Source organism: Grus americana, chromosome 12 (genome assembly GCF_028858705.1).
Source record: "Grus americana isolate bGruAme1 chromosome 12, bGruAme1.mat, whole genome shotgun sequence".
In the NCBI taxonomy this organism is placed as follows: Eukaryota; Metazoa; Chordata; class Aves; order Gruiformes; family Gruidae; genus Grus; species Grus americana.
The window spans coordinates 20,796,150-20,810,937 of NC_072863.1; the positions used below are offsets into that span (position 1 = coordinate 20,796,150).

At 44.2% G+C, this 14,788-nt stretch overlaps 1 protein-coding gene across 1 annotated transcript; it reads right to left on the bottom strand.

Annotated features, from left to right (window-relative positions):
• Nucleotides 1–216: 216 nt before the first annotated feature.
• Nucleotides 217–13,810, bottom strand: LOC129211709 (phosphoglycerate kinase). Its single transcript, XM_054839231.1, has 11 exons — nucleotides 13,634–13,810; nucleotides 10,750–10,800; nucleotides 9,453–9,608; nucleotides 9,202–9,346; nucleotides 7,354–7,457; nucleotides 6,517–6,636; nucleotides 3,882–3,996; nucleotides 3,403–3,582; nucleotides 2,672–2,849; nucleotides 2,327–2,425; nucleotides 217–694 (listed from the first exon to the last, which is right to left on the bottom strand). Exons 1-11 carry the CDS (start codon nucleotides 13,696–13,698, stop codon nucleotides 654–656), a joined length of 1,254 nt encoding a protein of 417 aa, XP_054695206.1. The 5' UTR covers nucleotides 13,699–13,810; the 3' UTR covers nucleotides 217–653.
• Between the last annotated feature and the right edge of the window lie 978 nt (nucleotides 13,811–14,788).

The window sequence follows — 14,788 nt, forward strand, 5'->3', positions numbered from 1 at the left end:
CATGGAAGTTTGAACAGCAGACCTGTAACAATTTACTTCCTTACCAACGAAGTTCACTGGGTGCTTATAGATCCACTGGACAAAAATAGAAGGATAGTTGCATATACTGTAATTAGCGCAAAAAGGAAAATCTCTCCAACTCCTGATGCTAGGAAGAAGATATTTTAATGTAGACTGTTCTAAAAATCTGAAAGAAGGACCATATACGAACTGGGAGCACTTTAAATATGTTTATTCAGCAGCTATTACAATCAGCCTCCAAAAAACTGGAGTCCCCTCTTGTTTCTGAACCGTGTCAAGTGATGAAAATGCCTGCTAAGAACATTGAAGCTAAACAGTGCACTCCTTTCTGAGAAACAGACATGGATTAACAGGGATTAATCTCTTTGAAAAGGCAAAATATAAATATATACACTCTAAATTCACAACAACAGTTTAAACTCACTACGTTAATTCAAGTGGGAGAACAGTGGACAAATCCACATCATGTAAACTGCAGTCGTAAAATATCTCTGCTGTCTTCTTCTCAAACCCTGTCCAGTTTCGGTTTACATTCTGTGATCTGCCTATCGCAGAGTTGAAATACAGAAGCGCTGAAGTGTTGAATCTCAGGGGCTGTGCACGGGACCAGGAGTGGGGCGATACTCTGTTCTCTACACGTTGCTCAAGGCATCCACACCAGGAAGAACCTTACCTGTTAGCAGTTAAAAATTACCAATAAAGTTAAGAACCCCTCTGCCCTCAAACAACTAAGCTTTACACTTGCAACGTTTAAAAAAAAAATCAGAAATTACAGGTTAAAAAAAGGAAGAGCTTGGCTCTGCATACAGTCGTGTTGATGACTGTGGATGTTAAAGCATATGGGTTACATTTAAACTGTTCCACAGTAAATATTTTTAAGGCTGTAGCGAGTATCCAGAGCACAGCTGCACTCATATGTCAGCAGATTCTTAACGTACCACAGTCATCAATTCTCAATTAACAATAATGGTAAATTTCTATCCAAGTCTCTGCTAGGGTCAGATCCAAACACCAAAGATCTTTTTCCATTAAGTTTGATGGCAAACAGATTTTTGAGTGGATCTAGGGAGCTGCTGCATACTTTCTTCAATCCCTAGTGGCATGTAAATCGAATTCTGGAGTGTGTGGTGGAAATTTTAAGAATGAATTAAGAAAAAGAAACAAAGCTTCCTACCAGTCTCAAGTCTTTTTCTGGGACTAAAACACCCAGGTCTAGATATTTACATGCCTCGTGCCAACTGATGGAAGCAAGAAATATGCTCATATTTGAGTATGAATATTAAAATGTAATATTTTCTAAAACATATTTAGTGTTTTGTCCTACTTTAACAAAGAGAGACCATTCTGGTTTTGGTTTTTTGGTGGGTTTTTTTTCTGAAAACCTACCTCCTAACGCTCAAGCTGTGTGGCAGTACTGAATTTTAACACTGTTCACAACTCGCTAGTTTGCTGGGGTTTTTTCGCCTTTTTTTTTTTTAATCTTCAGAAGCTTTTCTAATTAGCTAGACTTCCGTTACGTTTAAAAGATCACACACACAAACCCACATTTTGGGCCAAAACTTAGACAAGTTTGTCCTTTTGAATAAATCGGTTGCACAGTGTTTCCTTCTAGCCATTTGCATTCTTTCCCTTTACCATCACTCCCTAGGCAACAGAAACAAAAGCTCTGTCTCGCGTGTAACTGCTGGAAACGAACAGCTGCAATGCAGTTTACTGCAGTTTCTCTTCTACAGAGAAGTTGACAGCATTAGATAATTTACACATATTGGGAAACAGCTAATTACCAGAGGAAATGAAAACTCATTTAGAGTACAATGTAACTCATTAGAAGAATCCTGTAAATTCTCACCATTTTGAATTCCAAGTACCTTCGTGCAGGTTCGTAAGTGGTCACTAGAGGGCTCCCCAAAACCAGAGAATTTCAAACAATGCACTGAAAAGGAGACTTCTGGCAAAAATTTGAGACTATTCTGATGACATTTCCCTAACAGAAACCGGACGTTTGAAACAGTCTGGTTAGCATGTCTCAGGGGATCATCTACAAAAGAGAGCCTGCTCTCAAGGCTGTTTTATTTTTGATTCCAGCATTTTTGCTTTCTGGGAGTGGCAGACTGTGCTGTTTGCATGAATACTCCATTTTCTTTCCTCTCTTCCTCTAGGAGGACTACAAAGGAAGAGCAATGGGGAGGCTCTTTGGTGGAACAGAAAAGACAGTCACTCTATTGTTGTGCGTTGTATCAACACACGGTAGAGCACCCAGAACTACCTGATTTGCTCAGAGAAGTTAAGAGAAAAGAACAGTTACCCTCTAGCAGTTCCAGGCTGGCACCACCTCCCGTGCTGACGTGGCTAACTTTATCCTCAGTGTTCCACTTTGCACAGCAAGTAGCTGTATCTCCACCACCTGTAGCACAAACAAAATCAATGCGTCACAGAAGATCCATCCAGATTTTGTTCAACTTAAGGGCCATAGTCTTGCTACAGGCTGGTCCTGCTCCCAGATACTCAGTATTAGTCCATACAGCAGTTTTTAAAGCCCTGTCTCCAAGCTGACGGGCAGATGAAAACATTAGGAAAGAAAAACAATTTGACAAGTATTTTAACAAGCAGAAGATTCCTTGTTGCATTAAGACAACACACGACTACTTACCAATAATGGTGATGCTGCCTTTTCCAGTTACTTCTACCACTTTGTCCATTAGGGCTTTGGTTCCTTTGGCAAACTTGTCCCACTCAAAGACACCAACTGGACCATTCCACACAATTTGCTTGGCCCTTCCCACAACTTCAACAAACTTCTTCACACTTTCAGGGCCGCAGTCCAAGCCCTAAGAAAAGTAAGAGAAGCCACAGATACACTTACTGCCCACCCTTATCTCAAATCACCAATGTCTAACTGGGATCCTCAGAAGCTTCCCCCTCACCCCTGGATATGAAGCAAGGGTTTATCTGTATGCACTGAATACTAAGAACAGAGAGATTTGTCAGCAGCTGCTGCAGTAGGGTGGAATCTGATGTGGTACTGATCTTCCTAGTACGAGTAAGTCATTTTTAAATCAATGTCAGATGCTCGAGGCCTTGTTGCCAACTCTACTTAAATTCCAGTCAAATAAAAGGGATTTCTACTGCATTCGAGATCTGAAGGTTTTAGAAGAATTTTGCTGTTTTAATCCAAATCTCACAAAAGCTACTCTAGCCTTAAACATTCAGGACAAACCACAGGGCTTCATTTTCATTAAAGCATAAAACTCTAGGCAGCTTGACTGCCTTCGGAAATGTTTGCAAAGGATCACAATTACTCTTTCTACTCCTTTAAGGGGTGTCTTTCCCACCCCACTGCTGCCTCTTACATCCTTTAGTCTCTTGCCTATTAAAACCTACCATCCAGCCAGCAGGAATGCCCGAAGCCACTGTGGCTTCTCCAGTCTGTGCATGCTCATCAAATTTGTCTGCAGTGATGAAGTCAACAGGCAGAGTAATCTTCACACCGTTCTTCTCTGCCTTGGCCATCAGGTCCTTGACAATTTTTGATCCCTCTTCATCAAACAGAGAGTTGCCAATCTAGAGAAATTATTTGGGAAAAGTGAGAGGCATTTGTTTAGCTACTGGTTATTACAGAACAGAACAGCAGTAGTCACACCAAACTGTTCAGACAGCAATTCTGGAAAGACCGTTTTCTTAAAGCACCTAGCTAGACATAGGCAGTAATCTGAATTTTGCAGAGAGATTGTCAAGTAACTTCTCAGTGCTCCCTACTTTTGCACGGAATCAAGATAGGCAGTTCTCAATACCGGAATATATAAGGGACATTCTGACCATAGTCTTTACTAGGAGCAGACACAGAATTGCTCTTTTCATACCTCCATGTTGTTGATCACTTTGAGGAAGGTGAACGCCATTCCACCACCAATGATCATCTCATTGACCTTATCCAACATGTTACTGATCAGCTGGATCTTATCCTGAACTTTGGCTCTGGCGAGAGAGAGAAGGAAGAAGAATGAATAACGTAGCCACTGCCCAAAACACCTCAGACAGAACTTGCTCTCTAGTAATCTTTAGCTAAGACAGTACGAAGCCTCACAAGGATTTCTTGGATCAAAGCCGATTTAATCAACTGCTATTCAGTAATGACAATGTCGTGACTATGGCATGTCAAGGCCATTCTGAGAGAATGATCCAACAAAGGAATTGTTGGGAGTGGGTAGAAGGGGAATTTGGCCACTTAGCAGGCCAGCATTAAACATCAACTTACAAAAGTATTGTTCAGCCCTCCATTTTTTTCCTCATTAAATATAAACCTTGCCTGGCACTTTGGAGCCTCATTTCCCCTGACTGTCCAGCAAGGCAGAGCAGCAATCAGAGCACTGCCATTCACAACCACTGTCCAACTCTGGATCCTCTGTAACAGCTACCACGTGCCCAGCTCCTGTAACCCATCACACTCACAGCAGAGCTTCAAACTGCGAGGATGATCTGTGATACAGAACTGCCCTGCCCAAAAGCAGATGACTGCTGCTGGCACGAGATACAAACGATAATGGAACAACAATGCCAAAATTACTTTATACAGGAATGGCAGAGGAGGCAGTAAATAGGCACAAGTCTCCCGTCTTCCCTCTTTAATGCCATGTATGGCTTTTTTGTTGTTATCTGAAAGAAAGCTTCATAGAAGACCTCAGGAAACAACCCTGATTTAAACCTAGTCTGGCACTCAGGAGACTTGCACTGTCGTCTTAGTTTGACCATGCCCTGCTTGGTGACATTAGACAAGACCATTTCCTCCTCTTGCTTTAGTTTCCCTATCTCTAAAACAGAAATAATGATATGAATTTCATTAATAAAATGCTTTCAGACCTAACCATAAGGAATAGGTATTGCCCCTACAAATCCAACCTTAGCAACCACGGAGAGCTCTGGTGTGCACCAGCCACCAACCCCAGTTTAAGCTGTGAAGTTGCTGATGTTGCTACACTGTGGGAACTGAACTGGTAGAGAAGCGTTGTGGGATGGGGCAGAGCCAGCAAAACCCTGCAGGGCCCATCCTGCTGCAGGCAGCTCCAGGCAAAGGGAGACATGAAGGTGCATTATATTTTTGTTTCTTTCCTTTGCACATACCCCGCTGCTGGCACTGAATTACTTTCCTGCACACGGTCTTTCTTTGCCAACACATTTCATTTCCACTTTCCTTGTTAGTACAGTTGTTCTCAGTTCATTTTCTAGCCCCAATTTTGTTCTATATAAGCAGTAGCAAACGTGCACCTGAACCACATGCAGCTTTGAAGTGTGACTTCCCTCTGGTACAATCAAGCAAGAGTTGCTTGATCTGCCATCCCACCTAGGAACCAGCTGCACTGCCAGTGGAACGGTGGTGCTTTCAAACAGACGTGTTTTCTGGCTCTCACCTGCTCTCAGAGCTCCTCCTGTGACTCACTAAGATGCAGTTGGCATTCATCGGTCCTTGGCCACACAGTGAGTTCAGTATCAAGCTCCCAGACTGGTATATGCACCTCTTGAAAAAGGCTATTTTGTTCCCATGGGATTTACAACACTTCCAGACTTTCCTAATAGGCCTGATATTTTAACATTTTGGCCATCCCAGCTGCTGCTCTAACTCAAACATCTGATAAGGTAACTAAGAAACTTTCCCTGGTGATACACCTGCAACTTCCATCAAAGGCAATGAGGAGTATATAGCACTTATTGATGGGTCACCTGCAGCTGTAAACCTTGGAAGGGTACTAATAAAAAGAAGAAAAGCATTGCTCAGTATAACCAAGGTCATAGAAAAAGTTTAAAATTTTATGTGAGAACTGAATACTATTTCTTAAAAACCATTTATGAGTGCAAAGAGCAGGAATAAGCCACAGACTTCTACCAAGAACATGGGAGTGTTACGGTGTCCAAGCTTTGCGTTACTTAGCGAAGTATTTTAATTCACCTGATGAACTGAAATACACTGTCATAGAACTGCAGTGCTAAACTGGGTACACACGTGACAAAAATCAGCAGTAATGGGAAATTATTTCTACACACAAGCAGTCACTTGGTTTTGCACCTTCAAGTTTCTTTGCACACTAGCTGCCGTGGAGAGCGGAGGCCCGTCCAGCTACAGTAGGTCACCATTGCATAATGACAGATCGTGTCAACTTACAGAGTGCTGAGCCTGCAGGATGCTTATACTCTGAACCATGGAGGAAAGGTCACTGACAAGGTTTCAGGGCCATCGTGTGTATCTAACAGCTCTTCTGGTTCATCTGTACAACAAACTGCTGTGGACTATCTCAGACCCTGATAGTATCATCACAGGAGCAGACAAGGTCAGTTAGCTCCTCTCTAATCCACATCTTACAGAGATCTCAGGACTTATCTACAAATTGGAACTGTAGGTGCAGTTAAAAGGAAAGCACTTGTTTGAACCAAGCCAAAATAACTTTTCATTTCTTACAGAGGAGTTGCAGAGAAACATGGAGTCAATATGTTCTTGAGTCTTACCCTCCAAGAATTGCTAAGAAGGGTCTCTCTGGACTCTCTAGGGCCTTAGCAAAATAATCCAGTTCCTTCTTCATCAGGAAGCCAGCGGCCTTCTGAGGCAGATTGACACCTACCATGGAGCTGCAGAATAAAGTAACAGTGAGGAAAGGAAAAAAATTTCTATCGGTCCAAACGCCCCTGTGTCTCACAGCATTATAAAGCCAATCCTTTAGTCAGCTGCAGCAATGAGAATAACTACTACCTGCATGAAAACAAACACAAGTTTGTTCTCCTAGTTTGGTAAGATGGCTGTACACGTTTACTTTCTGAGATTGTTTTTTGACAGATATATTGATATGCAATACATTTATAATGTTAACTAGTGACCCAACATGCTGAGGGGCAAGTAAGCATAGCAAGAGCAGAGATGTCTTCCTCCAATAGCAGTGGATTATGAAATCAAGCTCAAAGAGGACCACTAGAGTTTCCAAGTACACACATCTAAACACATTCCATGAGAATAATCAATATGGAGCTATTAATCTTTTGGAAAAGAGGTCTGCTGTGATTGCAGGACAATTTATGCAAGTCCTAAGCAAGTAATTGTTCTATCTCCAAAGCCTAAAGAGTCAAAGTCTTCAGAGTTTCAGCTGTCTCCTGTTCCCAGAGGCAAATTTGGAAGAGCATACACAATTGACAACTACCTCCACTAAATCCATTACTCAGGAACAAACACAGCAGAATGAACATGGGATAAGCCCAAAAGGAAGTGAAAACTCATTGAGGGCAAAGCTGTATGTGTCTCCATGGCAAACATCATTCTGCAGTCCTGCCTCTGGAAGGAAAATGGATACACACCTGTGAGCTCGATGGGCAGTTCCAAAAGCATCATTGACATAGACATCTCCCAGTTTAGAAAGAGAAGCTCTGAAAGCCTCCACTTTCGCAGAATCAGCCTTGATCTAAGAAGAGAAAGAATAAGTTTGTGCTATTCAGGTACACAGAGTTGATTCTGAAACTAAAGTCAAAGTCAGCAATTTGACTTGTAAACCCAAAGCAAAGAAAGGTTGGCTGGAGAAACTCATCGGTTTGTCCTGTGGACCACTATTTCATATGCTCTTTCCCAGTCCACTAGGAGCATCAAAAAGGTTTAAATGGTATAAACTCCACGTTAAACTCCCTGAGACGGCTATTACAGGCCTGAGGACCGTTCCCACTTCAAGTTTCTAGTCCATCAACAGAGCAGGAATGAACTGCAGCACTACCAACCTTTCATTCTCTCTCCAACACATTTCCAGCTTTGTGCGGTGGACATAGGTAACACAGAGTGTGTAGAGACAAGCAGTGCTGAGATGAGACTAAACAAACTCCTGCTCGCTTACTGAACAAATTAAGCGTGGTCTCCAAGTGCCAAAGGTAAACAAGGATGAGCTCCTGAAGGATTGATTTAGCGACAGCATTGAGAATTAACTTATAAATAACCTGCACGCTACGACAGGCCACAGTGAAAGCTGGAGATAAGCTTAGCATGCAGTGGGCAAGAACAGATGCATTTCTGTTAAAAGACTTTTTCTCCATCCTCCAAGCATCGTGGGACAGCTCATGTAGTTCAGCAGAGCTCACTTTGACAGTAGTGACTGCTCAGACCTACTTGACAAACACTTGCTCTTAAGGAAGGGCCCAGACTGGCACAGGCAATCACCTCTCCAAGTGCTTTAGCAGCTCGCGATCCCAAGTGAGGCCTCTGCTAGCACCCAGATGTCACACCATGGGGACAGTGGCAGGAGGGTACTCTAATATACAGCAGCTGGGTTCAGCATGGCTTTGGGTGCATACACCCAACCAAATAATCTGAGAATTATAGAAACGCACAAAACCAAGGGACTGCTTCCCAAAGCAAATTAAATTCTTGCCCCACTCTTCTCTCTGCCACCATATTCTGTGATTTTATATTGGCTTTCAGTTCTAGCAGTGAATAATTCCAGACTTGCTCAATTTCTCATTGCCATCTGCAAAGGCTTACTAGTTCTCTGGACTATGGGAGTCCTGTGTCAGCCCTCAAAGGGCACCATACGATGTCAGCATTCCACTCCACGCACTGAATCTGAAAGGAGCCAAGGCCTGCGTAAAGTCAACAGGGTCACCATCGCTAAGAAAAGCAGCTGTCTGGAGCAAGCATTCTTCCTGACCTTCAAGAAAATGTCAGAGGTGCAAGGCAGCCTGGTTCTAGATGACTACTCGTGAGAGCAGACAGGCTTATAAAAGGGTATGGTAATCCCTATGCTGCAGAATATTTAAATATTATATTAAAACATTAGTCAGAAAACCAAGAAAGAAGCATCATTCTTATGGCCCCGGTGACAACAAACTATCTCCAACAGACCTTGTTTTTTGTTTTAGACATGCCAAAATAAAGTTTAATAAGCAGCAACCAATTTCCTGCACAGCCTTATTTTGCTCCTTTTTCCTTCTTTTACAGACTACTCCACCTTCAGCAGAGTCATCTATAGCCTTTCACTTAAGCTTTTTCATCTTGGAAATTCAATGCATTTGACTCAAACTTTTGTACAGCATGGTACAAGTGATTGGGCATCCTTCTGAGAGCAAACAGCATTTTAGACAGGCTGCTGGCTCCTTGTCAATCTGCAGCAAACAAGGTATTAAGACCAGAGCAGGCATGCATAAAAGCTAGATTTGAAGTTTCACCTTGTTCCCTGAAGCATCCTTCCCTTTCCCTTCTTCTTCTACATGGAATCGGAGGTTCTCTAGCAGGATGATGGAGCCAGCTGCAGGATTAGCACAGGCCGCCTCCACCTCAGGACCTACACAATCCTTCAGGAATAAGACCTCCCTGCAAAAACAAGATACACGCTGTCATCCCACCTTTCGGAAAGGAAAGCATCCAGGTCCGCTGACAGAGAGGGCCTGTTGCACGCTGGACTGCTTTTCTACTTCACCTGCCCATCAGTGCTTTAAGCTCCACAGCTACAGGGGCCAAGGAGAACTTCTCAGGCATAGGAACACCATCTGGGCGACCCAGGTGACTCATCAAAACCACTGACTTGGCTCCATGATCCAAGCAGTGCTTGATGGTAGGAACAGCTGCCTTGATTCTGTAACAGCAGAGAAGAACAAATTAAAAAGGATTCAAGTAGAGTTTACCAGGCAAGCAGGCTTAGTGACCACTTACACAAGAGCCCTGGGAGTTGTCCCTCAAAAATGACAAAAGAAATGGAGCGCAAGAGCTGGGCAGAATAATTACTTAAGAAGTTCATCCTACCTTTGGTGTTCACACAGTTCAGCCTACCTCTCATCAAAACACAGCAGGGCATCACCACTAGTAAATCTCCAAAAGGGACACTGGGCTTCTTAGCAACCTGTCCTTGCTAGAACAAATGCCTAGGAGACTAACCACATCCCACAGAGCACAGCTCTTCCTGTGGAGCTAACCCAACCTACTCTTCTCCTAGGGACCGTGACAATTCTGAAGCATGATCCAGAAAGCATCAACAAAATTCTCTGTCCCAGCACGTTTTCGTATGTTTCACTGTTCCAGGCAATGTAGGACATGGAAGTAAAACGCATTTTGTCATCTGAATTCTGCTGGTTGCTTGTAGCTAAGAAATGCCAGGACACACTTGAACATTACCAGGCTTCCTGATTTAGTGTGTGATCCTGAACCAATAAAGAAACAATGGGAGTGCTGAGCTGTGAGCATACTGTGGTGAACAAAACTGGCACCTGCCTGCAAGTGACAGACAAGCAAGACAAGACATTTGATGCCACTTTTTCTAAACCCTATGTCTTTGTATGCTGTACTAGAACAATTATTCTAACATCAGCCAACAAGTTAACAACCACAGGATAACCAGGAGGCAGAAGGTCTTCTGGATATTACCAACAAATATAACAAATTTTCACAGAAAGCTAAAGGGAAGTGGTTGTGAAATGGTCGTTAACACTTCAACCATATTTAAAGAATGAAGTTTAGGCTCTGTACAACTAAGAAACTTTTTCTATATGCTTTCCACAGCAGCTACGGTGAGAAGAAGCCTTGTAGTTACTGTAGTTTGCTAATCGCTGCAGGGGTTTTAATTAACAATTGTTGGATCTTTTCTGAGACACCTGTAATATTCTGGTATGAGCAATGACAGCTTCATCATGGTAGCATTCCAGGTACTGCTAACAGAACAGGGCTAAAATCAGAGAGAAAACACTTCGGGGCTTCCATCTGGGATGGAAATTACAGCTCACCTTTGATTGTTGGTTATTTTGTGATCCTTCATTGGAACATTGAAGTCAACCCTAAAAAAAAAAAAAAAGGAAATAAAATTAAATACTTAAGAAATTTCTTTTACAAAGAGTGAGGGAACCTGCCAGTAAAGGCACTAGCTAGAAAAGCAATGTTACAATTAGAGTAAGATTTTTAGCTCTGCCTTGCACACAAGTTCTGTTTTGAAATCAGTATGTTATTAGCCATTTCTGCTTGTAACGACAGAACGCAAATGGAGAACAAACATCTGGTAGAATGACTTAGTAAAGCTATGTCACCAATACATCCTAACGCTCATGACCACAGCAGCAAAATGATGCTGAAGCAGGAAATAAAACTGAGATTGAACAAGCTCCCTGCAACCTTTTCATTTTACATAATGTGCTGTCAGATCACTGACTAGGAGCTTCCAAGGGAAAGGAAGCAAATAATGAAAAGTGACATTGTGTTCTTTAACGAGGCCTCTAAAATACTTGGTTGGACTACTACGGCAAGCAGGCAGGCTCAAGGAAGCTGTTCAGTTACTGCCTACAACTTCAAATTTCTGTTCTCTGCAGCTCTAATCTCTCTGCAGCCAAGTGCTGTGGCTTGTCACATTCCCACCGGAAGACCTGAGGTGGATCTAGAGGTAGCTTCCCTACTCATGCCAGATGGAGGGATGGAAGGGAGGAGTTTCATCAGCCATTCCTCACTAGCATACCTTGCGCCCATGTGCTGACTAGCAGCAGGAGGAAGCTGTGTTGCGTAACAGCAAAGGCAGAAATTACTCACAGAGGGAAGATCTAACTGATTGTAACAGTGTACCAGAACGAGGAAAGTGAAATACAGTGTTACAGTTCATCCTTCATCATTCTGTATCTATATTAAAGAACAAGAACATTCAGGAAGTTGCTTGATTCTTTTTGTAGCCTGCTCAGCACCATAAACAGATGGAAAGAACAAAAGCTGCCAGCAAAACAGGAGTAGCTGAGCAGAAAGAAATTGAAGTGGCAGTCCCACAGTACAGCAGACTAATTCTACAAAGGGGAAAGAAAAGCACCGTTATGATCCTATTATTCTAAAATGAGAGAATAAAAGAATAGTTTGATTTACAGAGCCATCAGAGCTACAAAAGAAAGACTCAGCTCACCCTTTTTCCCCACTGCAGGACCTCTGAAATCTGAACTCCCCTTAAACCCTTCCTCCTCCCCATTCCCAACTTCTCTTGAAGCTTCAGCATTAGGAATGGAAGATAAGCAGGTTATGAGTATGCTAAAATTATGATGAATATGAGAAGAAAAGAAGAAGTATCGATTTTAGTAGTACTGAGAGCACATGGTGATTCTTTTCAGGGAAATGAGACGCAGGTGGGAAACAAAGATTGGCACGTCATCCGCTGTTTCACTCAGTTATAGTAGCCTGTCATAGAATTGCAGAGACAGGTATGTGCATTGACCATCGAGACTAAGAGCTGGCTAACCCATCCTCTGCCAATACTAGACAAATCAGAAGAGGAAAAAAGTCAGATGGAAAAAAAAATTAAAAATCAGTGGTTACAGAGATAAAAAATCTTTAGTTGTACCAGATTTAGGAAGCACATACAAATTCTGAGCTAGCTTCTTCAGTACTCATTACAGGGGCTAGTTTCTGGTAATCAAATTTCTAGGGAACTACTTCAAAATAAGGCTACAGAGAGACAAGATAAAAAGAACAAGTTATCTGACACACACTACAGGGAAGAGAAGTTATAATTTTATTATACCTGCCTACTCACTGAGCAAAGTAGGAGACACGTACTAGTCATATCATGGTGACCTTGGACAAAGAATCCCACAATAAGAGTATTTCGAGCAGGATGTATCACGATGTACCTCAGTGCCCTTATCTCCCAGTACTTGGCAGTAATTCCAACATGAGGCTTTCAGCAGACCTTGATGTTTTATAAATAAGCTATAAATTCCTATTTTAGGGTTTTACACTCAGATGTGCCGAATACCTGCGATTTGACTCTTACTGCAAAAAGCAGAATTATTATTTTATTTGGGTAGTTGACCAGAGCCATATTTTCACTTTTTTATTGCAATGCTTTTTGGATTTGCAGGAAGGAAAAAGAGAACTGGGGAGCAAGGCGGGTTTTTTTTAGTGCTCCCGAATAAAAATACAGTAGACTGGCTAGTTTTGCCCTCCAGGAGCCTACGGATGATACATGTGGAAGCAGGGGGATTGGCCACGCAGAGCTCCTCGGGCAGGCCATGCTGGACACCGTCCACCTCAGCCTTGCCAGAGCTGAGCGAGGCCTGAATTTACACTCCTCCCCGTCAATCATATCCCTCCTCAGAAGGAAACAGATACATTTCTGTGATGGGTAATTCAGGATGCACGGAGCCCTTCCAACAGTTGGCATACGAAAAAAAAACCCCACAAAACGAAACCAAAACCCCACAGAAAATAATTTGCCGGGCTCAGAGAAGAAGCTGCCGAGGACAGAGATGACTTGCTGCTGCCTGGGGAATGCTGCGCGGAAACCCACCCGCCCGCTCGCCCGCCCCACGGCCGGGGGCAGCCCGCCGAGCCCCGCCGCCCGCCCGCGCCCTGCCCGGACCCAGCGAGGAGGGTTGGGCAGGTCACCCCGCCAGGCCCGGAGGGCCGCAGGCGGCTCCGCACCTTCCTCCGCCCCCGGGAGGCACACCCCACACTCCCCATCCCCAGGAGGCAGGCACGCACACCCCGCGGCCTCCCGCCCGGTGCTGTGGGCCGCCCCCGGGACAAGGGCACCAGGGGCGGCGGCCCAGGGCACCGCCACGGCCGGGCCAGGCCGGGCCTAGCCGAGCCGTTCCTCCCCTCACCGCACGACGGAAATGCATGCACCGGGCCTCAGCTCCGCACCTCATGACGACCCGCTTGCCCTTCACGTCCACCTTGTCGAGGGTGAGCTTGTTGGAGAGAGACATGTTTGCTCCCGGCCGATCCGATCCGATCCGATCCAAACCTTCACTTCGCTCCGCTGCCGACCGCGCTCTGCCGCAGTGACCGCCAGCGCCGCCGGCACCCAACCCGCCCCGCCCCTGCCCGTCAACGATTGGGTCGCACTGCCCGCCGCGCATCGCTACTGGTCGATCCTTCTGCCCGTCCGCGGGCTGCCAGCCCCCGCGGGAGGCCGGGCTGCGGCGGGAGGCCTGGTCACGTCCCGCACGTAGCCGCCCGCCGCCGGGCCTGGTGGCCGCCGGTTCTGTGGCCTTGGGGTACGTACAGGTTTTTACCACACACCGTCTTCCTAAACCGGCCAAGCCCCCGGGACCCTGGGAGGCAGTTAGAGATCTAGTCACGAATTTAAAAATATATCTGACTGTCGAATTAAAAATAAATCTGCAAGTGCACCATACAAAGTGCTTTTTCTGGAAAGCAGAGCAGGTAACAAACCTGCCTGGTCTCACAGCAATATTCTTCCAGCTTTTGGAAATAATCAGCTAGTTGTTTTGTTTCCTCTTTAAGTACTTGATGAGATTTCAGTAAAATGAATCCTCTTTCATTTCCAATCTCTCTAAGCATCCAAGTTAATAATTCCGGGTTTTATTTGTGGGTCAGTTATCCATAAGTGTTGCACGTGTGTCAGTTGGTGGGGAGCCTTCAGCTGAAGGACAGACACCGAGGGAGCCGAGGCAGATCCGGCATCTCGACGAAAGACAAAACCCAGGATGTTTTTACATGACCCAGATAAATTCATACTTTTCAAGACAACTGGGGAAAAAACTGTTTAAAGGGATCCATACTTCTGGAAAGTGTAAGTTTCAGAAAATTGCCTAGCCCAACGTATGTCCACATGTGTAGCCTATAATGCAATGGAATGAAAATAATCTGAAATTAATCTATTTCCTTCTCCCCATTCTACTTTGTGCTGTACTGCTTTCTTCAAAGGCAACGGTTGCATTCCTTGGTGCTGACTCAGGAAGGAAAGCTCTTTCCAGCTGCAGTCTACAAACGCGTCCTTGCGGCACCTATTACTTTCCCCAGTAAATGGATTCATTCATTAGTACAAGACTT

Coding starts and splice junctions, on each gene's coding strand:
- LOC129211709 (XM_054839231.1), bottom strand. CDS start 13,698: ATGTCTCTCTCCAACAAGCTCACCCTCGACAAGGTGGACGTGAAGGGC. Junction 7,458..9,201: donor AGGATGCTTCAGGGAACAAG/GTGAAACTTCAA, acceptor TTCTCTTCTTAG/ATCAAGGCTGATTCTGCGAA. Junction 695..2,326: donor CAGCCTGGAACTGCTAGAGG/GTAACTGTTCTT, acceptor AACTGCTAACAG/GTAAGGTTCTTCCTGGTGTG.